The sequence below is a fragment of the Sus scrofa genome, chromosome 5 (assembly GCF_054392235.1).
Source record: "Sus scrofa isolate SSC_HxYL_T2T_F1_AM1 chromosome 5, Sscrofa_HxYL_maternal_Yorkshire_Landrace_v2.0, whole genome shotgun sequence".
Taxonomy (NCBI): Eukaryota; Metazoa; Chordata; class Mammalia; order Artiodactyla; family Suidae; genus Sus; species Sus scrofa.
In genome coordinates, this window is record NC_139387.1 from 7,582,397 (window position 1) to 7,604,030 (window position 21,634).

At 39.7% G+C, this 21,634-nt stretch overlaps 1 protein-coding gene and 1 long non-coding RNA gene across 4 annotated transcripts in view; one reads left to right on the plus strand and one right to left on the minus strand.

Annotated features, from left to right (window-relative positions):
- The window catches only part of ST13 (ST13 Hsp70 interacting protein), a 34,428-nt gene extending 17,201 nt beyond the window's left edge, over positions 1 to 17,227 (plus strand). Inside the window, exons 6-12 of one of the 3 annotated variants that reach the window (XR_014802988.1) lie at positions 3,077 to 3,161; positions 3,285 to 3,395; positions 6,653 to 6,755; positions 8,118 to 8,234; positions 10,289 to 10,586; positions 12,596 to 14,126; positions 14,968 to 17,227. Coding sequence is in view for 1 of the 3 variants with exons in the window: in XM_003481531.5 (XP_003481579.1) it covers positions 3,077 to 3,161; positions 3,285 to 3,395; positions 6,653 to 6,755; positions 8,118 to 8,234; positions 10,289 to 10,337; positions 13,993 to 14,126; positions 14,968 to 15,096 (728 nt within the window). In the remaining 2 variants the exon portion in view is untranslated. Of the gene's footprint in view, positions 1 to 3,076; positions 3,162 to 3,284; positions 3,396 to 6,652; positions 6,756 to 8,117; positions 8,235 to 10,288; positions 11,435 to 12,595; positions 14,127 to 14,967 lie in introns of all 3 variants that reach the window. The other 2 variants (XR_014802987.1, XM_003481531.5) reach the window with 2 other exon arrangements.
- LOC146403106 (uncharacterized) lies at positions 255 to 5,473 on the minus strand. Its single transcript, XR_014803028.1, has 2 exons — positions 4,286 to 5,473; positions 255 to 3,710 (listed from the first exon to the last, which is right to left on the minus strand). It is a non-coding gene; the product is annotated as an uncharacterized LOC146403106 (long non-coding RNA).
- Positions 17,228 to 21,634: the final 4,407 nt, after the last annotated feature.

Genomic DNA, 21,634 nt, shown 5'->3' on the forward strand with positions numbered 1-21,634 from the left:
CTCACTTTCCTAGAATGTTCCCTTACCTGTGCTTCATTGCTTCTCTATAAAACTGTTCACCTGTGTTGACTTGTAATTTGTACCCATCAGTTAGTCCCAGCTGCTGCTCATCCTGACCATCCTTTCTTCATTTTTCTGCTACCGAAGATGTTTACCCAACATTTTTTGTGCTTTCCACATTCCTGGAAGCTTTATTATGCTTTGTTTTTTGTTTTCTTGTTTTTTGCTTTTTAGGGCCACACCCTTGGCATATGGAAGTTCCTAGGCTAGGGGTGAAATGAAAGCTGTGCCCGCCAGGCTATGCTGAAGCAATGCTGGGTCCCTGACCCACTGAGCAGCGCCAGGGATTGAACCTGCATCCTCATGGATACTGGTCAGATTTGTTTCTGCTGTGCCACAATAGCCAACTCCAGTTTTATTGTTTTAATTGTGCATTACTTCATTAAAATTTCATACTTGCCCATTTTACAGATAAATGAATAACCTGAGGGCTCAGAGGGGTTTTGGCTTCCCCAGGATCTTACTGTGTCATACTGTCAACTCATTTATTATTTTTGTCGCTTATTTTTGCATATTGTCTTGCTTTATTAATTTATTTTTTTGGTTACACTTCTGACATGTAGAAGTTCCTGGGCTAGGGTTTGAACCTGCAACAAAACTGTAACCAGAGCCACAGCAGTGACAATGCCCCAAGGGAACTGCTGTCTTATTTAAAAAAATTTTTTTATATATGTTGCCTAAGCAATAGTTAACAAAGTGAAAATGAAGCAGCCACCACCTAAGTAACATTCTTGTTTTTCCTTATTTTTTTCAAAGCTGTGTTTATGTGTAAATATAGCCTAGTTCTGACTTTAGAATAAGTGCAATTTTATGGTACATCCTAAAGAGGTAAAACAGTAGTATTCTAAGCTAGGGATTGTAGGTTCAGGCCCCATCTGGGGTTGGAGAGGCAGGAATATAGTTAAACCCTGGACTTAAGAAACCGAAGTTCCTGGGTTTGAATCCCAGCTCTGGTACTTACTAGCTGGGTAAACTTAGGGAAGTTAACTCTCTTTGCCTCTGTTTTTGTTTCCTTCTCTGTAAAATAAGGGTAATAGAACCTACTTAATAGAGTCATAAGAAATAAATGAGTAAATATGTGTAATGTCCCTGGAGTAGTACTGTTCTTATTAAGACCTTAGTGTTTCCAGCTGTCACATATTTTTGTTATGCTTTTTTTAGTTTAATATGTTGGTTCAACAAGTACTTATTGAAGGCATACTGTGTTCCAGGCAGTGTTTTAGATGCTGAGACCTCTTTTGTAGTCCATATGGCTAATGATGATGGCTTGCATTGGGAAAAAGGTTCCCAAACTTCCGATGTTTATACTGTCCTTACTGTTTTCATTTTTTTCACAGCAATCCTAGTCCAAAAGGAATACATATTTTATACTGTATTTAGGTCCAAACAGTCTAATAGGTATCTGTGTCCTAGCAAGTTGGAGTTTGAAAAAGTAATTAAACACAAATTGAAAGAAAATATATTCAATTTAATTCTTAAATAACTATTTTCTAGTAAGCTGTGGATATGTGTTGGGCACTAAACAGCTTCTCAAATCTTGGAATAAGTTGGGACACTGCCACCTTCATTGCCTACTCCACATCTTTTTTCCTGCAGTTCCTGATTTTTTATTTTTATTTTTTCTTTTAGGGCTGTACCTGCGGCACATGGAAGTTCCCAGACTAGAGGTCGAATTAGAGCTGCAGCTGCCGGCCTATACCCACAGCCACAGTAATGCGGGATCTGAGCCACATCCACGACCCACGCCACAGCTTGCAACAATGCTGGATCCTTAACTCAGACCAGGGATTGGACCCGAGTCCTCATGGACACTAGTTGGGTTCTTTTTTTTCATAATTGTCTTTTTAGGACACACCGGAGGCATATGGAAGTTCCCAAGCTAGGGGTTGAATCGAAGGTGTCACCGGCCTATGCCACAGCCATACTAACATTGGATCTGAGCCATGTCTGCAACCTACACCACAGCTCACAGCAACGCTGGATCATTAACCCACTGAGCAAGGTTAAGGATCAAATCTGAGTCTTCGTGGGTACTAGTTGGGTTCATTACTGCTGAGCCCCAACAGGAACCGCTTAGTCAGGTTCATAACCCACTGAGCTGCAATGGGAATGCCAAGAGTTCTTGATTTTTACCACAGCAACTGCTGAACAACAGTTTTTTTGGCTCAGTGGGTTAAGGACCTGAAGGTGTCTTTGAGGATGCAGGTTCCATCCCTGGCCTCTCTCATTAGGTTAAGGATCTGGGATTGCAGTAAGTTGTGGCGTAGGTTACAGATACAGCTTGGATCTGCTGTGGCTATGGCATAGGGCTTTGATAGATCCCTGGCCCAGGGACTTCCATATGCCACAAGTGTGGCCATAAAATGAAAAAAAATTTTTTTTTTCTAAGATACTATCAGAATATAGTGGTAATGAATGTAGTGATCCAGTGTTGAAACTAATAGACATCTAGCCAGCAGTTCATGTGATGCCAGATAAACTGTCTAAATCTCTTTGGTGCACTGTGTGGAAACCTTGGGTCTAGGGTGATAAGGTGAGGAATAGTTTTATATATATCTATCCCCCCGCCCCCCCACACACACCCATGGCATATGGGAATTAAATTCCTGGGCTAGGGCTTGAATCCAAGCAGCAGCACCATAGCTGCTAACCCACTGCACTGGGCCTGGGATTGAACCTGTGCTTCTGCAGAGCAAAGGCTGGATCCTTAACTTTCTGTGATATAGTGGGAACTCCAGATTCTCTGGTGGTTTTTGTTTGTTTTTGCTTTTTTGCTTTATAGGGCCCAACCGAGTCTGTATGGAAGTTCCCAGGCTAGGGGTCAAATTGGAGGTGCAGCTGCCAGTCTACACCACGGCAGCACAGGATCCCCAGATCCTTATCCCACTGAGTGGGGTGATGGATTGAATCCGAATCCTCATGAGTACTAGTCAGGTTCTTAACGTTCTGAGCCACAGCGGAAACTCCCTAATACTTTGTTTCGACTATTTCTCAGTAAACTTTTGTTTCACTTCAGGTGAACTGCAGAAAGCCATTGACTTGTTCACAGATGCCATCAAGCTAAATCCTCGTTTGGCCATTCTGTATGCCAAGAGAGCCAGGTGAGAACTCTAAATAAAAAAGCTAATTTCTCCTTCTTTATTTAAATAAGAATTGCCTTGTGGCAATCCCAAAGATGTAATTGTTTGAAATGAATGCTTTTTAACATCATACTTATTTTTTAGTGTCTTCATCAAATTACAGAAGCCAAATGCTGCCATCCGAGACTGTGACAGAGCTATTGAAATAAATCCTGATTCAGCTCAGCCATACAAGTGGCGAGGGAAAGCACACAGGTAAATAATGAGACTTAGTTAATTTTTAAATCTGATGTTTTAATATATTTTCTTTAAAAACAAATTGCATTTAACTTTAATGTTATACATGCTCAATATGAAGAATTGTTGGACTGTCATAAGAAACAAAGAAAATAAAAATTCTTTTTATACTTTCCACTCAATGAATGCCACTGACTTTGGCAATATAGAGCCAGATGTAAGGTAAGGGTTTTTTCCAAAGTTATCTTGAGGAAAAAGAGTGGCTTTGTATCAGTGTCTTAAAAACTTTCTTTTATTTTCAGACTTTATCTTTGTACCTTAATGTTAAAAAACCTATATATATATATTTTTTTTAATTTTATTTTATTTTATTTTTGTCTTTTTGCCTTTTCTAGGGCTGCTTCCCACAGCATATGGAGGTTCCCAGGCTAGGGGTTCAATCGGAGCTGTAGCCACCGGCCTACGCCAGAGCCACAGCAAGGCGGGATCCGAGCCGTGTCTGCGACCCATACCACAGCTCACGGCAACGCTGGATCCTTAACCCACTGAGCAAGGCCAGGGATCGAACCCGCAACCTCATGGTTCCTAGTCAGATTCGTTAACCACTGTGCCACAACGGGAACTCCCCAGTATATTATAGAAAAGGGAATTCACCAGCCTCAAGCTACTTTAGTGATGGTTGGGTCACCTGAAAAATCAGATAAAGAGGCGAATAAAGACGTTAATTTAGGAGTTCCCATCGTGGTGCAGTGGTTGCGGGTTCGGTCCCTGCCCTTGCTCAGTGGGTTAACGATCCGGCGTTGCCGTGAGCTGTGGTGTAGGTTGCAAACGCGGCTCGGATCCCGCGTTGCTGTGGCTCTGGCGTAGGCCGGTGGCTACAGCTCCGATTCAACCCCTAGCCTGGGAACCTCCATATGCCGCGGGAGCAGCCCAAGAAATAGCAACAATGACAACAAAAGACAAAAAATAAATAAATAAATAAATAAATAAAATAAAATAAAGACGTTAATTTAACCCAGAGTAGTAATCAAACCAGGAAGCAAAACGTAATAGGCAGATGAGTATTAGTGGTTTGGGGGATAAATGTCCAGCACTTTAACATCTTACGTGGATTGAAAAAGGAACTGTGCTTTAAGTGTGGATGGAAACGAATGAAAATAGATATGCTTGGGACCAACTGCATTAGATAACTAAAAAAAGTAGCTCTAGTGATTATGAAGATAAAAGTCAAAGGTACAGCTAAAAGGTTTGGAAAATTTTTTTATCAGTGCTGAGTATACAAAAGGGTCACGCATTGCTGTTGGTTGTCTTAGGACTGATCGTACTAGTCTTTGAGCGTTTCTTTGCCTTCTGGTACAACACGTCATCTTGTACATGGACTTAGAATAGGCCGTTTCTCCAGGAAGCCATGGTTTATTTTAGTGGAGATTATTTTGCAGAAGAAGAGGTTTGACCACTAGGTATGTCCATTGCTTCCAGGAAAGCATCACTATCATTTCAATTAAGAAAGTCAGAAAAATGTGTTTTAAAAATAATCATTTTAGGGAAAAAAGTTTTGAAATTTTGAGCTGGTATTTTCAATTAAAATTCAGCTTTAAATGTTTTCCTTTTTATTTTGTATTTTTGACATATTATCCTGGTATCAGAAGTCTTTGCTTCTAATATATTTACTTGTGTTACCCTACAATATACGTAAAATTGTTTTAGAATCATACCTTTTAAATCATGTTCTCCAAGTAAAGCTTAAAGTGCTCTTGCAGTTTTTATCTTCAGAATATACTTAAGATACACAGAATCCTAGTTTAAAACTTAACTTGAGGAGGAGTTCCCGTCGTGGCACAGTGGTTAACGAATCCGACTAGGAACCGTGAGGTTTTGGGTTCGATCCCTGGCCTTGCTCAGTGGGTTGAGGATCCGGTGTTGCCGTGAGCTGTGGTGTAGGTCACAGACACGGCTCGGATCCCGCATCGCTGTGGCTCTAGGAGTAGGCTGGTGGCTACAGCTCCAACTCGACCCCTAGTCTGGGAACCTCTGTATGCTGTGGGAGCGGCCCTCGAAAAGGCAAAAAAAACAAACATTAAAAAAACTTACTTGCGGAGTTCCCGTCGTGGTGCAGTGGAAACGAATCTGACTAGGAACCATGAGGTTGAGGGTTTGATTCCCCCCCCCCCCCATTATGTAAACCGACAACTTTCAATTCAAAAACAAGGTTAATGTGATGTGTATTTAGCATGCTACCTTCTATATGAGATACAAAACAACACATTTAAACAGGAGAGGCAGGGTGGATCAGAAGAGAAAGGTAAAAATGGGAGTATAGGACAGCAGTGCAAATGAGAGACTTCTCTGGGTATACTTACTAACTCAGTTTTAACTCTTTTTGTCTTTTTGCCTTTTCTAGGGCCGCTCACAGGCTAGGGGTCAAATCGGAGCTGTAGCCACCAGCCTATGCCAGAGCCACAGCAACGCACGATCTGAGCCGTGTCTGCGACCTACACCACAGCTCACTGCAACGCCGGATTCTTAACCTACTGAGCAAGGCCAGGGACCGAACCTGCAACCTCAAGGTTCCTATTCGGATTCATTAACCGTTGAGCCACGACAGAACTCCAGTTTTAACTCTTTAAACATGCCAAAGTTCCTGGGTCAGGGATTGAGCCTGAGCCATAGCTGCGACCCAAGCCACTGCAGTGATACCATCAGATCCTTAACCTGTTGTGCCACAAGGGAACTCTCATATCTTTTTAAATTCTATTATATTCTGAATTTAAAACCATTTTTAAAAAATTTTTTAAACATTTTCAGTTGCTATTACAGAAAATTTAAGCTCTTAAATTTTTATAGAGTAGAACATAGTAATTGAATTTGTTCAGTAAAATTTATAATTTAGTATTTAATGTATTTAAATCTCTTTAGTATTTAAATCTCTTCTGTAACAGTCCTTTTTTAGGAGTTTCTGTCATGGCTCAGTGGTTAACGAACCGAAAGTGGGTTTACTCCTTGGCCCTGCTCAGTGGGTTAAAGATCCGGCATTGCCGTGATCTGTGGTGTAGGTCGCAGGTGCGGCTCAGATCCATGTTGCTGTGGCTATGGCGTACGCCGGCAGCTACAGCTGGAATTCATCCTCTAGCCTGGGAACCTCCATATGCCTCAGGTACAGCCCTAAAAAGACAAAAAAGACCAAAAAACAGTCCTTTTTTATAGTAAGGAAGAAAAGCACCATGCTACATAAATATGTACAAAAGGATCATAAAATTACTTTAAATCTATTTCAGACTTTTGGGCCATTGGGAAGAAGCAGCCCATGATCTTGCCCTTGCCTGTAAGCTGGATTATGATGAAGATGCTAGTGCAATGCTGAAAGAAGTTCAACCAAGGGTATGTTAGGGAAAGGGAGGTCATTAACTGATGGTCCATGGCTGTAGTACTTATACTTACTCTCTGGCAGTAAATTAACTGCAAAACAGATGCAAAGAAATAAACATTTGGAAGTTACAATCTGTAATCACTTAAATTTCTATTGAATTCAGGAAATCTCATTGAGTTCTCATGTTTTCATTTGTCATGCAGTATTATAGCAAGCTATAAAATGTGATCCAAGACTGAGTCTAGTCTGTCTTTATTTCTGTCTAAAATTATTAAAATAATTTTGGTGCATTTACATGGTAAATCTTTCAGCTTTGTGGGAAGTTGCATTATCAAGATTTTCAGAGATTTTGAAATTACGGAGCTAACTCAACAAAGTTATGTGAGATATTCTAGAGCTAGGTTCTTTAAAAATAATCATGAATAAGGTGTAAAGTAACGAATGTGAATCTCATATTTATTTTATTCTGTGAATGAATAATGTACTCCAGATATTTGGCATGGACTGTGTACTGGTGCCTGGTGCATATATTTTCCCATCATCTTATAGCAGTTAAGGCTATCATACTTTGGAGTTCCCGTCATGGCTCAGAAATGAATCTGACTAGCATCCATGAGGATGCAGGTTCGATCCCTGCCCTCGCTCAGTAGGTTAAGGATCTGGCATTGCCCTGAGCTATGGTGTAGGTCACAGACTTAGTTCAGATCCAGCATGACTCTGGCTATGGCATAGGCTGGCAGCTATGGCTCCCAACATTTTCGACCCCTAGCCTGGGAACCTCCATATGCCGCAGGTGCGGCCCTAAAAAGACCAAAAAAGACTATCATACTTCTCCTCCCTGCTCCCTTCCTTTACTGAGGAGAAAAACCTAACTGCTCTGTGTTAGGGAAGTAACTGACTGGTATGTGTGTTCCCAATCTCTGCCTTCCAGTGGCAGATAGCAGGCAGGAGTTGTCATGCGATTTCATACCTGTCCTTGCAGTAGTCAATGTGTTGAGACTTACAACACTTATCTTTGACTTCAAATCCAAGCCTCTTTCCTCTCTTTCACAGTGGACTTGTTAAAGCCTGAGTTAGATCTTTTTCTAAATGATAAATCTAAGTCATTATTCAGAAGAACTATGTGTTAAATTAAAACTCTTTACAAAGGAAAGTAATTCTTTAACAAAACCATTGATTTGGGAGTTCTCTGGTGACAAAGTAGGTTAAGGATCCAGCATTGTCACTGCTGCAGCCTGGGTTGGTGTTACGGTGTGGGTTTGATCCCTGCCTGGCCCAGGAACTTGGCCAAAAAAAAAAAAAAAAAAAACCATGTTGATTTGTGTCGGTATTATTCAACTTTCAGAAAAGACATATGGCGCTTCTTTTTCTAGGCCCAAAAAATTGCTGAACATCGGCGCAAGTATGAGCGAAAACGTGAAGAGCGAGAGATAAAAGAAAGAATAGAAAGGGTTAAGAAGGCTCGGGAAGAACATGAGAGAGCCCAGAGGGTAAGACTTGTATGATTAAACTGTGGAAGGCAAATGTCGTAGAATTTTTTTTAACATCTCTCTTAATTCCTACCTCTCTTACTTAGTGCTGGCTGCAGTACTCTGTAGGATAATGATTCTGCTCTGGAGTTTTCCTTCCCCTCATTATCTCTAATTTGTGGGGATATTTTTAGTCTTCAAATTCTTAAGTGAGTTTATATTTCACCAATTTATATTCTTATTTGTGTTCTCCTAAAATCAAGGCTTTTTCCTGGTTAGGTAATTAATTTTAAATTTGGGGAGTTGCCATTGTGGCTCAGCAGTAACAAACCCAACTAGTATATATTAGGACACGGGTTTAGTCCCTGGCCTTGCTCAGCAGATTAAGGATCCAGCATTGCCATGAGCTGTGGTGTGAGTCGAAGACGTGACTCTAATTCAACCCCTAGCCTGGGGACTTCCATATGCCTTGGGAGTGGCTTTAAAAATACAAATCGATAAAACTTGGCGTATTTGTCTTTTTTAGGATACATGCCCTGATATCTTTAAGTTTTATGATTCTTTCTGTTTTAATAGGAGATTCATAGCTATTTATAATTGACTTTAGTTAGAGTTCCTCCTATGGCACAATTGGGTTTAGAATCTGACAGCATGGCTCAAGTAGCCACAGAGCCGAGAGTTAGACCCCAGCTCATCACAGTAGGTTAAAGGAACCAGCATTGCTGCAACTGCTGCCTAGGTCACAGGTGCGGCTCGAATTCAGTCCCTGGCCTGAAAAAAAAATGAAATAAAATTGATTTTAGTCGTTGTAGCAACATGGAGAGACCAAATAAGTGAAGTAAATCAGAAAAAGACAAATAATCATATGATGTTGCGAATATGTGGAATCTAAAAACATTATACCAATGAATTTACCTTCAAAACAGGAATAGACTTAAAGATATAAAAACTTGTGGTTTTCAAAGGGGAAGGAGGCATAAAGTAGGAATTTGGGATTAGCAGATTCATACTACTATACATAAAATAATAACAAAGTCTTACTGTATATACTCAATATCTTGTAATCTATATTGGACAAGAATTTGAAAAAAGCTTATATAGTTATATATATGTTATATACATAAATATATGTGTTATATGTAACTATGTATTTCACTGAATCACTTTGCTATCCACCTGAACCTAACAACATTGTAAATCAACACTCAAATTTTTAAAAAATTTAATAAGTGATGTTCGCTCTAGTTTTTCTTTAGTTTCCATTACAAATTATGCTATATAAAATTGAGAAGAAAAAAGTCCATAATTTCTCTGCAATATTGTTGCTGCTATTATTGAGGTTTCTTATAGCTTTTTTCTATATTAGCTTCTTACATCAACAGAATCAATTTTCATATGCTTATTTCCAGCATCGTTGAAGGATATAAAACTATGTTATAGTTACATAATGTTACAACCTGTTTTGTTTAATATTTTTAATTCAGTATGCTTGATTTTTTTAGGATTGTCGTTCATAATACCCAAGAGTAATTTTTACATTTATATATTCCTTCATAACTGCTCATGAGGGAAATTGTTTTCCCTTTGTTTTTAAGAAAACAGCAAAAACAAACTTGTAAGTCTCCAGTTGTATTTGTTGTTGAGTTTTGTAGAGGAGAGTGTGGAAATGGTGAACCTGGGGAACAAAAGCCGTGGCAGCCTTAGTAATGCCAACATGTGCTTTTATTTTGGAGCTTTAAAACAGTAAGAATTTAATTTTCATAATCATGAGCAGATGTCAGTGCTGTGAATTGCTTTCCAGGTTTTTTCCCTCCCCCAAGTTGAAGTAAAATACGACTTGAAATCAGTACCAAAAGTAAAATGTGCTCATTGAGAATCCAAATGAAAATTGTTTTCTTGGAGGATGGGGTGTCTCCTTTAGTTTAGTATTGCCATTTGAAACTTTTCATTCCTTTTAGTCCTTTAACTAGCTTATTTTATATTTTTTTCATTGTTTTGCTTAGCATAGAAGTGGACAGCAGACTTCCCCCTCTCATTAAATTTTTTTTTTTTTTTTTTTTTTTTTATTATTAAAGGAGGAAGAAGCCAGACGGCAATCAGGAGCTCAGTATGGCTCTTTTCCAGGTATTTTAAAAGAAAAATTAAAACTCTTAATATTAAGTAATTGCAGAATACTCTGATTTGGGGGCTCAGGTACGTATATTGTATTTAGTACTATTAGTCTCTCAAATACTGTATGTCAGCCTCTAGAAGTTTGGTTCTCTTTAAAAATTTTGTTAGTGGAAATACAGTATATGACTTCCCTCGTATTTTGAGCATTATACTTTTTTGGTGGGGGTAGGGGGGTTGGTCTTTTCTATGGCCGCACCCACGGCATATGGAGGTTCCCAGGCTAGGGGTCCAGTCAGAGCTACAGCTGCCGGCCTACGCCAGAGCCACAGCAACGCGGGATCCAAGCCATGTCTGACCTACACCACAGTTCATGGCAACACTGGATCCTTAACCCACTGAGCAAGGCCAGGGATCCAACCCACAACCTCATGGCTTCTAGTCAGATTTGTTAACCACTGGGCCACGACGGGAACTCCTTTTTGGTCTTTCTCTATGGCCGCTCCTGCGGCATGTGGAGGTTCCCAGGCTAGGGGTTGAATCGAAGCTGAAGCTATTGGCCTACACCACAGCCACATCAATGCCAGATCTGAGCCTCATCTGTGACCTACACCACAGCTTATGGCAATGCCAGATCCTTAACCACTGAGTGAGGCCAGGGATTGAACCTGCGTCCTCATGAATACTAGTCAGATTGATTTCCGCTGAGCCATGATGGGAACTCCGAGCAGTATATTTTTTAAAGATAGGTGACTTTTATTGAGGCCTGATCTTTATATTTTATTAAAAGGCCATAAGAATTTATTATGACGGAAGTATTAATTTATTAAAGTATTCTTAAATTGCCGTAATAGAATTTTGTTCTGTTACACATTGGTATTCATGAGGATAGCTGGAAAAGCATGGAGTCATTAAGCACAAAACATGTTTTGAGTTCAGTGTAAAAATAATATACATTCTTCCCTTTCTTGCAAATGTCAAGTGATTAGAAATTACTAGTGAGGCAAAACCTTGAATGATTGCAGAGGCCTATGTGATACAGGCAGAAAAACTTTTTTTTTTGTCTTTTTGCCATTTCTTGGGCTGCTCCTGTGGCATATGGAGGTTCCCAGGTTAGGGGTTAAATCAGAGCTGTAGCCACTGGGCTACGCCAGGGCCACAGGAACGTGGGATCCAAGCCGCGTCTGCATCATACACCACAGCTCATGGCAACGCTGGATTCTTAACCCACAGAGCAAGGCCAGGGATCCAACCCGCAACCTCATAGTTCCTAGTCGGATTCGTTAACCACTGCGCCACGATGGGAATTCCGCAGAAGAACTTTTAAAAAAGCACTCAGAGAATGTATTTTGGGTACTTCCTAAATGAGACATTATGAAATTTACACAAAGACCAGAAGAGACCTTTTTTTTTGTCTTTTTAGGGCCATACCCACAGCATATGGAGGTTCCCAGGCTACAGATTGAATTGGAGCTGTGGCCAGTGGCCTACGCCATAGCCACAGCAATGCCAGATCCAAGCCACGTCTGCAACCTACACCATAGGTCATGGGAACGACAGATCTTTAACCCACTGAGCAAGGCCAGGGATCGAATCTGTGATTCAATTTGTTTCTGCTGAGCCATGATGGGAACTCCCAGAAGAGATTTTTTTTAAGTTAGTAATTTGAATAGGGAATCAGCGGCCCCAAAGTAACTAGCTTTCTTTTAAAGGTTTATAGATTATAGAGGCAGCTTCACACCATTTAATATGTCTCGGCCACTGCTCAGCACTTACATGGTTAGAGGTTAGAAAAGGTACTCTGTACTCTGGAAGGTCATGTGCCAAAAGCAACAACAACAGAAGAAAGAACACACTTTGCATACATTGACGATGACTTGGGAGAGAATGTGAGAAAATAAATTTTAGCTCAGAGCTGCTCTTTTGTTCAACTTACAAATCAATTTTATGTCAGGTACCTGTGTTTTAGAAAATGACCACTAATTTGGACTAATACTAGAGATAGTTTTTTGTTAAATGGATTTTATCATGTAGATTGGACAAGCAGACAGGCTAACTATTGTTGCCTTGGGCCAGTAATTTTTTTTCAGGTAGAAACTTGTTTTTGAAAGTCAGTGGCAAGAGCTCCCGTCATGGCTCAGCGGTAACAAAACCGACTAGTATCCATGAGGACACGGGTTTGGTCCTTGGCCTCACTCAGTGGGTTAAGGATCCGTCATTGCTATGTGCTCTGGTGTGTGGGCTGGCAGCTGCAGCTCTGATTTGACCCCTAGCCTGGGAACGTCATGTACCAAGGGTGCGGCCAAGACCAAAAAAAAAAGTCAGCAGGAAAAGAAGCCAGAAGTTGTTTTCAGACCCCATTAGATCTCTTTATCTGTGATGGTTAATTATTTATGGGTATGTTTGAATTATTGAGGCAGATGGAAATCATTTCGTTATACATATTTATCGTCTTAATTAAAATGACCCTTTATCTATAGAATACATTGTGACTTGTATTTCTCTTCAGTATGTCCCTGTATTAATGGTTAAGTGTGATTTTAGGATATCTCTAATAGACATGAAGATTTATTATAGTGGAAAACTGAGTAGAAAAGTTTGGGTTTGTAATCTAAAAATATGCCAGGAGAATTAAATCCTTTTTGCTAGAGCATTCTTTTCAGTATAAAGAGGCAGCACAGCACCAGGACTGTTTGTTAAAAGTACAGATTTCTGGAGTTCTTTTGTAGCACAGCTGGTTAAGGATATGGCCTTGTCACTGTAGTGGCTCTGGTTGTTGCTGTGGCATGGGTTTGATCCCTGGCCCAGGAACTTAAAAATGTTGCAGGCACGGCCCCCAAAAACCAAAACAAACTAGTGAATAAAAATAGTACTTCATATTTAAAAAAAAATAACAGATTTTCAGTTTCATTTTTAGAAATTTTGATTTTAGACGGGGTGGAGATCAAAACACAGCTGCTCTTTTTTTTTTTTTTTTTTTTTAATGTCTTTTTAGGGCCGCTCCTGTGGCTTATGGAGCTTCCCAGGCTAGGGGTCCAGTCAGAGCTGTAGCTGCCGACCTACACCACAGCTACAACCAAGCCAGCTCTGAGTCAAGTCTGCGACCTTTACCGCAGATCACAGCAGCACTGGATTCTTAACTCAGTGAGCAAGGCCAGGGATCAAACCTGCGTCTTCATGGATACTAGTCAGATTTGTTTCTGGGTTCCCAAAAAAAAAAGGTAGTTCCACAATAGGAACTCCTCCACAGCTTTTTATAACAAGCATTTCAGGTAGTTCTTGAAGGAATAACTGCTCCAGGGGAAAATAGTTTTGGGAAAAAAACAACCTCTCTTGAATTTCCATTATTGAAACAGGTAAGTAATATCAAAGAATGAGAAAGTAATTAATTTCTTAATTCCAAGAGACTGTTAGGTTTCTCTTTAAAGTAGGATTAGTTTTCTTTTTAAAGTTTTGTTTCTAGGAAAAGGTATTTACAGCCTTATATTTTAGGAGAAAATCTGATGTTAAAAATTGTCTTGTTAACCTCCAGTTATGTTTAGGGTACTTTGTGTTTGGTAGCACCCTTGCTCTTTGCGCATGATGCATTCGTGAAGGACGTTACAGTACACTCTCAGGGTACTTGGAAATACGGTTGGTGTCTATACTGATCTTTCATTAATTCTTGCAGGTGGTTTTCCTGGGGGAATGCCTGGTAATTTTCCTGGAGGAATGCCTGGAATGGGAGGGAGCATGCCTGGAATGGCAGGAATGCCTGGGCTCAATGAAATTCTTAGTGATCCCGAGGTTCTTGCAGCCATGCAGGTAAGACTTGGAAGAACAGAGTTGGCGTTTATGTCACTAAAGCACTCTTTCATAGTTCCATGTGAAGACAGGTTACCCTGTTAACCATATTTTGTTGATCTGAATTACCCAGTAGCCAATTATGGAGGTGTAACATTCATTTTCTGTTTTCAGAATAAGTAGCTTCAGTTTTTAAAAAATGGTTTATTGTGGGGGAGTTCCCATTGTGGCTCAGGGGTAATGAACCTGACTACTATCTGTGAGTTTACAGGTTCGATCCCTGGCCTTGCTCAGTGGGTTAAGGATCTGGTGTTGCCGAGAGCTATGGTGTAGGTCACAGACACAACTTGGATCTGGCATTACTGTAGCTGTGGTGTAGGCTGGCAGCTATAGCTCTGATTCAACTCCTGGCGTGGGAACCTCCATATACCGTGGGTTCGGCCCAAAATGATAGGAAAAAAATGGGATTTATGGGGAATGCTCTGCATTAGTTAACAATTACATCCAGTTCTTTTCTTTGTATCAAAATTTTATGTCTTTTTCATTGTCAGGTGACATAATTGTTTGACTTGGAATTGCACATTAATATTTATACTTTAGGAGTTGCTTGGTAGCTCAGTGGGTTAGTGATCTAGCATTGTCACTGCTGTGGTTCGGGTTTGATTACTGGCCTGGGAACTTCTGCGTACCGTGGCATGGTCCCCAAAATATTTGTGCTTCATTGACTTGCCCAAATCTGAGTTAACTTGGCCATGACAAAATTATAGGTCTAAATAAAGAGATAGCACTTAAAATAATAAAATTATTGACCCATAGGACATTTTTTTAAATAATAAAAAAAATCTGTACCCTTTATTTGCAGGATCCAGAAGTTATGGTGGCCTTCCAGGATGTGGCGCAGAACCCAGCAAATATGTCGAAATATCAGAGCAACCCAAAGGTTATGAATCTCATCAGTAAATTGTCAGCCAAATTTGGAGGTCAAGCGTAATGCCCTTCTGATAAATAAAGCCCTTGCTTAAGGAAAAGCAACTTGGATCACCTAACGGATGTCGCAATAATACAAACCAGTGTACCTCTGACCTTCTCATGAAGAAAGCTGGGGTGCTTTGAAGATAATCCCTACCCCTTTGCCCCAAGTGCAGCTGAAACATTTTACAGTGGTTTGCCATTAGGTAGTCATTCATTCAGATAATGTTTTCCTACTAGAAATTAAAAACTTTAAACACTTTTTAAACCTTAAAAATATTTAAGACAAATTAAAAGGTTGTGTTAATCCCTACTTTTTTCTTTACTAATCATTTTAGTTTTTTCCTTTGAATTAATTAGGCAAGGAAAATACTTCAGTATGGAAGATTTATTGTTCACATTTGAGTGAAATAAAGATTTATTAATGAGGAGCAAATACAGCATTTAAATAGATAAAATTTAAGTTGGATATTTGGCTACTGAGGCATTTTGATTTGTCTTTTTAATTGCTTTGTTACTGTTATTTTTTAATGATTTGCTTCCGTAAAAGTATTGGGACCACTGGTATTGCAGTAGGACCTGGGTAGGGACTGGAAGTACTTGGCAGGGCAGCAGCAATCTTACTACAGTTTCTATAATACGTACCCTTGTGCAGATGCGTTTAAATCTTACACTGTGGTGAAGGGATGATTTTTATAATGCTGCAGTAGAATTGGGTTACATAGCTCTGTTCTTGTCTGATATCTAAAATAAATGTTTCATTTTATTTCCACATATGGGAAATAAGGGAATATTTTTCTCTTTATGTTTCTATGTTTAAAATGTGCTATTCAGATCAGAAAATGCCCAGACTCTTTAAAGTGTACTTTCTACTTGTTTTCACATTTTTTTCCTCTTCTTGGGCTAAAGATGGTCCTTTTTCACTAGCGTCATTACTGCTGTCATCATTCACAGTGTAATCATGCAAGCACATTTAATGCTGGGTTTAATATGTGGTACATATAATGACTATGTAGAGTAATACCCATAATAGCTGTAGTTTCTTTCTTGGCCAAGAGATTTCATATTTTAAATGTTAGATTTCCACTTCAGTGAAATTTTAACGTACCAAATGTTGAAAGAAAGGATTCCCTTTGCTGTTTGGCCTCCTACTTGGGAATTATCTTTTGTGGCTAGAATTTATTTTGTACTAATCTTTATAATTTGGAGAATACGAAGGTTGATACACAAAGAGGGAAACCTAAATTCTTAATCCAGCATGACCTAAAAAACTGATAAGATTAATGGTGGTTGTTCCTTGTGGAATTGTCAGCATTATGAAAGAGTCATTGTTCCATTCAGCTCTTAAACACTGCACCTATATACCCACCTCTCTTTTTTCCTTTCCTCTCCTCTAAGGATGGAGAAAACTGATAAATTTTCTGTTGTACATCCAGTTTTTATTAAATGAGACTGAAGTTCAGGGAGTGTATGAGGAATTGCTAGGTTTCTACTTACTATCTTTCAATTTAAATTGCTAGTGTTTAAAAGCCATTTCAAAGGATGAAACTCTGAACTTTGCTTATTTGAAGAATCAATGGTAGGAGCATTAAAGTAAAATCCATGGAATACATTTCTGAAATCCTAAGTTAATTCAGATTCTTACCCTTTGCTGTACACAAGCAAATAGAAATGCATCTGTTATATAAGAAAAAGCTGTATGCTGGCTGAGCATGCTTTTTAAGTCCTTTAAAAATACTCAGCATATAAACCTGTTTGAGCTTGCTGGTGTTCTCTTAGTTAATTTGAGTTCCCCTTTCTCAAAATTTCCAATATGTGCTGTGAATAACTCATGACCAGCTGCTTCTGGGTTCTTTATTTGGTTTATTTGATTAACTACTTATTACGTAAGTGCATTCTGTCATTGCACATACTCCCGTAAGTAGGTAAAAGTAAAATGGTCTTCTGAAAATGTGTCCTGTGCTTTTAGACTCTTTAAGTTACACAGACATACTTCATTTTCACAGAAACTCCATATTTCTAAGCCAGAAATGTTCTTTTCTTGTGCTGATGATGCTATAAGAAGGAAAAGGAGGGTTTTTTCCCTGCTTAAAGATATATAGTTATTGGATATTTCTAGCCATGTTAAAAATAAAGTATGGTTTCAAATTGCGTATTGGCTCTTCCCACCACCACTTTTTATTCCAGCACATGTTCTATTTCTTGTATTACTCTTGTCACTTGCCCTGAAGTATTTATTGACAGTAGATTTTTAGATTATAAAGTGTTGTTAACAAGGACCTCTAAAAATACATTCACTTAAGTAAAACAATTTTACTTCAGATAGTAGCTCTGCTGAACTCCTAGGGGGCTTCCATTTCTGCTCTGAGCAAGCAGAGAACATCTTCTAGCCTGAAAAAAAGTGGGACACGGGGTAAGTGTATGCTGAGATCCTGATGCTAACACATGGAATTAACATTTTATCCTTCTATCCCATTGGTCAGCTTTATTTTGTCCTTTATTTAGCTGCAAGTAAAGCTACGAAGTAAGAGTCCATAGCTGTGTTTTCACGTGCCCAACAAAAAATAATTATTACTGTGGAGAAATGCAGGAAAGATCTTAAGTAACAACCAGCAGTCTGCCAAAACTAGGAAATACTGGCCCAATGGGAAGAGGGAGAAACATTTCAGAGATTTGCTAATAATAGCCAAAATTAATGCACCCAAGTAGGCAAATGTATCAAGTGAGTAGTATTTAATCTGTGCCAAGCACTTCTGGTGATGACCCAATTTTATTTGGATGAGGAAGCTGAAGCACCTATGTAAGTAAATTGCCCATGGTAGCACAATTTACGGAACTTATTAGCAGGCTCTTCCCTTAAGATGTCTTTTCTCCTATATTCTGTGTTTCCCCCTATGTGTACAAGGTTGCTTCTTGGAGAATTACTCGTCTATTCAAGAAATTGTAAACAATGTATATTTGAAGGGCATTAGTTAAATGAGTGCCACGCTATTGAGTGCTGATATTCACAAACATGGGAGCTTCTCATAGGGGCTGTCCACTTGTGATGGGCCCAGTAAGAGGGCTAGTTTTAAAAATCAGGGTGTAGGAGTCCCCATTGTGGCACAGTGGAAAAGAATCCGACTGGTATCCATGAGGACACAGGTTTGATCCGTGGTCTTGCTGAGTGGGTCAGGGATCCAGCATTGCCGTGGATGTGGCATAGGCCGGCAGCTGTAGCTCTGATTCGACCCCTAGCCTGGGAGCTTCCACATGCTGCAGATGCGGCCCTAAAAAGCAAAAAATAAAATAACAAAAATTATGGTGTAGGAGTTCCCGTTAAGGCTCAGTGGTTAACGAATCTGACTAGGAACCATGAGGTTGCAGGTTCCATCCCTGGCCTTGCTCAGTGCGTTAAGGATCTGGCGTTGCTGTGAGCTGTGGTGTAGGTTGCACATGCAGCTTGGATCCAGTGTTGCTGTGGCTCTGGTGTAGGCCAGTGGCCACAGCTCTGATTCAACCCCTAGCCTGGGAACTTCCATATGCCACAGAAGCAGCCCTAGAAATGGCCAAGAGACAAAAAAATAAAAATTATGGTGTAGTAATTTTTAAAATTCAGTGTGTATCACTATTTACAGCGAATAAAGTGTAACTTTAAATGGAATGCATATAGTTGGGGGGGTAGGGTGAGATTCCCTAAAGTAGATGTAAAATTAATGAAGCTATTAAACTTATAAAAGCTCAAATTTAGCAGTTCCTACTGTGGCTCAGCAGTACAAATCCAACTAGCATCCATGAGGATGAGGGTTCAATCCCTGGCCTCAGTGGTTTAAGGATCTGGCATTACTGTGGTGTTGGTGGCAGCAAAAGGCACCACCGTTTGCACTAGTTCAGCAAACATTTTGAAACGATTGTTAAGTATTAAGCAGAACCAGAGTGAGGGGGGTTGTAAATAGAACTAGTATGAACACACACAGAAGTGCTATGAAAATCTTAGTACATGGTATATAATCAGGATGTTTTAGTGGCTCACTCAGATCACTGGGATACTTGCAGGTTGTAGTGTAACTTGACCATAAATATGCCAGTGTAGAAACTATGTACATGAAATGTAAGGTTCTGGCTAAGTTACTTTTATTTTGTAGTGACAGTGTAGATGTGAACAAAATGACAGTAAATTTTTTGAAGTTCCTGCAGTGGCACAATGGCTTAAGAATCCGAATGCAGTGGCTTGGATAGCTGAGGAAGTGCAGGTTCAATCCCTAGCCCAGGTGCAGTGGGGTAAAGGATTCGGCGTTGCTGCCGCGTCAGATTCAGTCCTTGGCTTGGGAATTTCCATGTGCCCCAGGTGCAGCCATAAAATTAAAAAAAAAAATTTATAAGTACTGTTTTTGCAGTGTGGAACTTCATGCTGATGTGATTCAGGAAGGTCTCTGAGAAAAAAAATAGTAAATAGGAATACTGAGATGTGAAAGTGAATTTTAAGAGCAAGCAAAAAAGTTACGATTTTTAGAAATTGAAAATAGCTCTGTAAGAAATGCAAATCAAAACTACCATGAGATATCACCTCACACCAGTCCGAATGGCCATCATTAATAAATCCACAAATAACAAGTGCTGGAGGGGCTGTGGAGAAAAGGGAACCCTCCTGCACTGTTGGTGGGAATGTAAACTGGTACAGCCACTATGGAGAACAGTTTGGAGATACCTTAGAAATCTATACATAGAACTTCCATATGACCCCGCAATCCCACTCTTGGGCATCTATCCGGACAAAACTCTACTTAAAAGAGACACATGCACCCGCATGTTCATTGCAGCACTATTCACAATAGCCAGGACATGGAAACAACCCAAATGTCCATCGACAGATGATTGGATTCGGAAGATGTGGTATATGTACACAATGGAATACTACTCAGCCATAAAAAAGAATGACATAATGCCATTTGCAGCAACATGGATGGAACCAGAGAATCTCATACTGAGTGAAGTGAGCCAGAAAGACAAAGACAAATACCATATGATTTCACTTATAACTGGAATCTAATATCCAGCACAAATGAACATCTCCTTAGAAAAGAAAATCATATAGACTTGGAGAAGAGACTTGTGGCTGCCTGATGGGAGGGGGAGGGAGTGGGAGGGATCGGGAGCTTGGGCTTATCAGACACAACTTAGAATAGATTTACAAGGAGATCCTGCTGAATAGCATTGAGAACTTTGTCTAGATACTCATGTTGCAACAGAAGAAAGGGTGGGGGAAAAATATAATTGTAATGTATACATGTAAGGATAACCTGACCCCCTTGCTGTACAGTGGGAAAATTAAAAAAAAAAAAAAGAAAATAGCTCTGTAGAGGTAGTTCTGTTTAATAGATAATGTATGTACATAAGTGCTTGCACTGTTTATATGACTTGTAGAGTAGAAAGGTAATTCTGTCTTGATTGAGATATTTTTTGATAGCTGGGATGCAAAAGATTTCACACAGATGAACATGCTGTCTGCTCTAGGTCATACCCTACAAATAGAATTATGAGAAATTACACTGTGGGAGTTCCCACTGTGGCTCAGCTCAGTGTTTTTCAGTGTTAGAAACCCAACATAGCCTCCGAGAGGATCTGGGTTGGCTCCCTAGCCTCCCTCTGTGGGTTAAGGATCCATTGTTGCCACAAGCTGTGGAGTAGGTAGCAGAAGTGGCTCGGCTCCAGTGTTGAGGTGACTGTGGCCTAGGCCACAGCTGCAGCTCCTATTAGACCCCTGGCCTGGGAATGTCCACATACCACAGGTGCGATAGTAAAGAAAAAATATTAATCGTGTTCAATTACCATCATAAAGACAGTATATTTATAAATCTGCATGCTACATAATCCGGTTTGTTCTTGAGAGAGCTTTCAATTTAATTAGGAGTTCATGAGAACTGAGTTCTCAAATTTTCAGCAGACAAGCTTCTATGTTCTAGTGCCAGAATCCTATCTTCATTTGACTTTCACTGCGCCTTCCTGTCATGACTCTAGAGGGTGGTAGAAATGATTCCTACAACAGGACATCTAGCGGCAACTTAAATTAGTACATACAAATAAGCACTTCTAAATACGTGTCCCCAGCTCGTCTTTGACTTAGCTGTGGTCACCACCCTAAATGAAAGGGAGTTTAAAGGGAAAGGGATCCTAACCAGTGGTGGTTAAAATATTTTCTGCAAATTTTGTGAAAACACAAGCAGGTGAACATCTTTAGGGCCCTCTGCTGGGAGTAAATGTAAAGGGCAGAAAACATTGAGGCTGGCTGTAGTAAGTACTCGAGGATTATCAGCAAGGATTATAAAAGTAAACTAACCGGTCCTGAAGCTGGCAGAGACGCTGAACTATGGTGCCCAAGTGAAGAAGTAAGGTTGAAGTTCTAAAGCATGGTGTATTATGCTATGATGTCGGTGAGGGGTGGTAGCGTGTGGTTTTCTAGTTCTGTGTAGTTTGGTTTTTCACTTTTCAACACAAAAGAAGTTTTTTCTTCTGCATTTTATAAAGTATATCTACATAATTTGTAATCCTCACAGCAGGTAGAGTCGATTTTAATTATCATT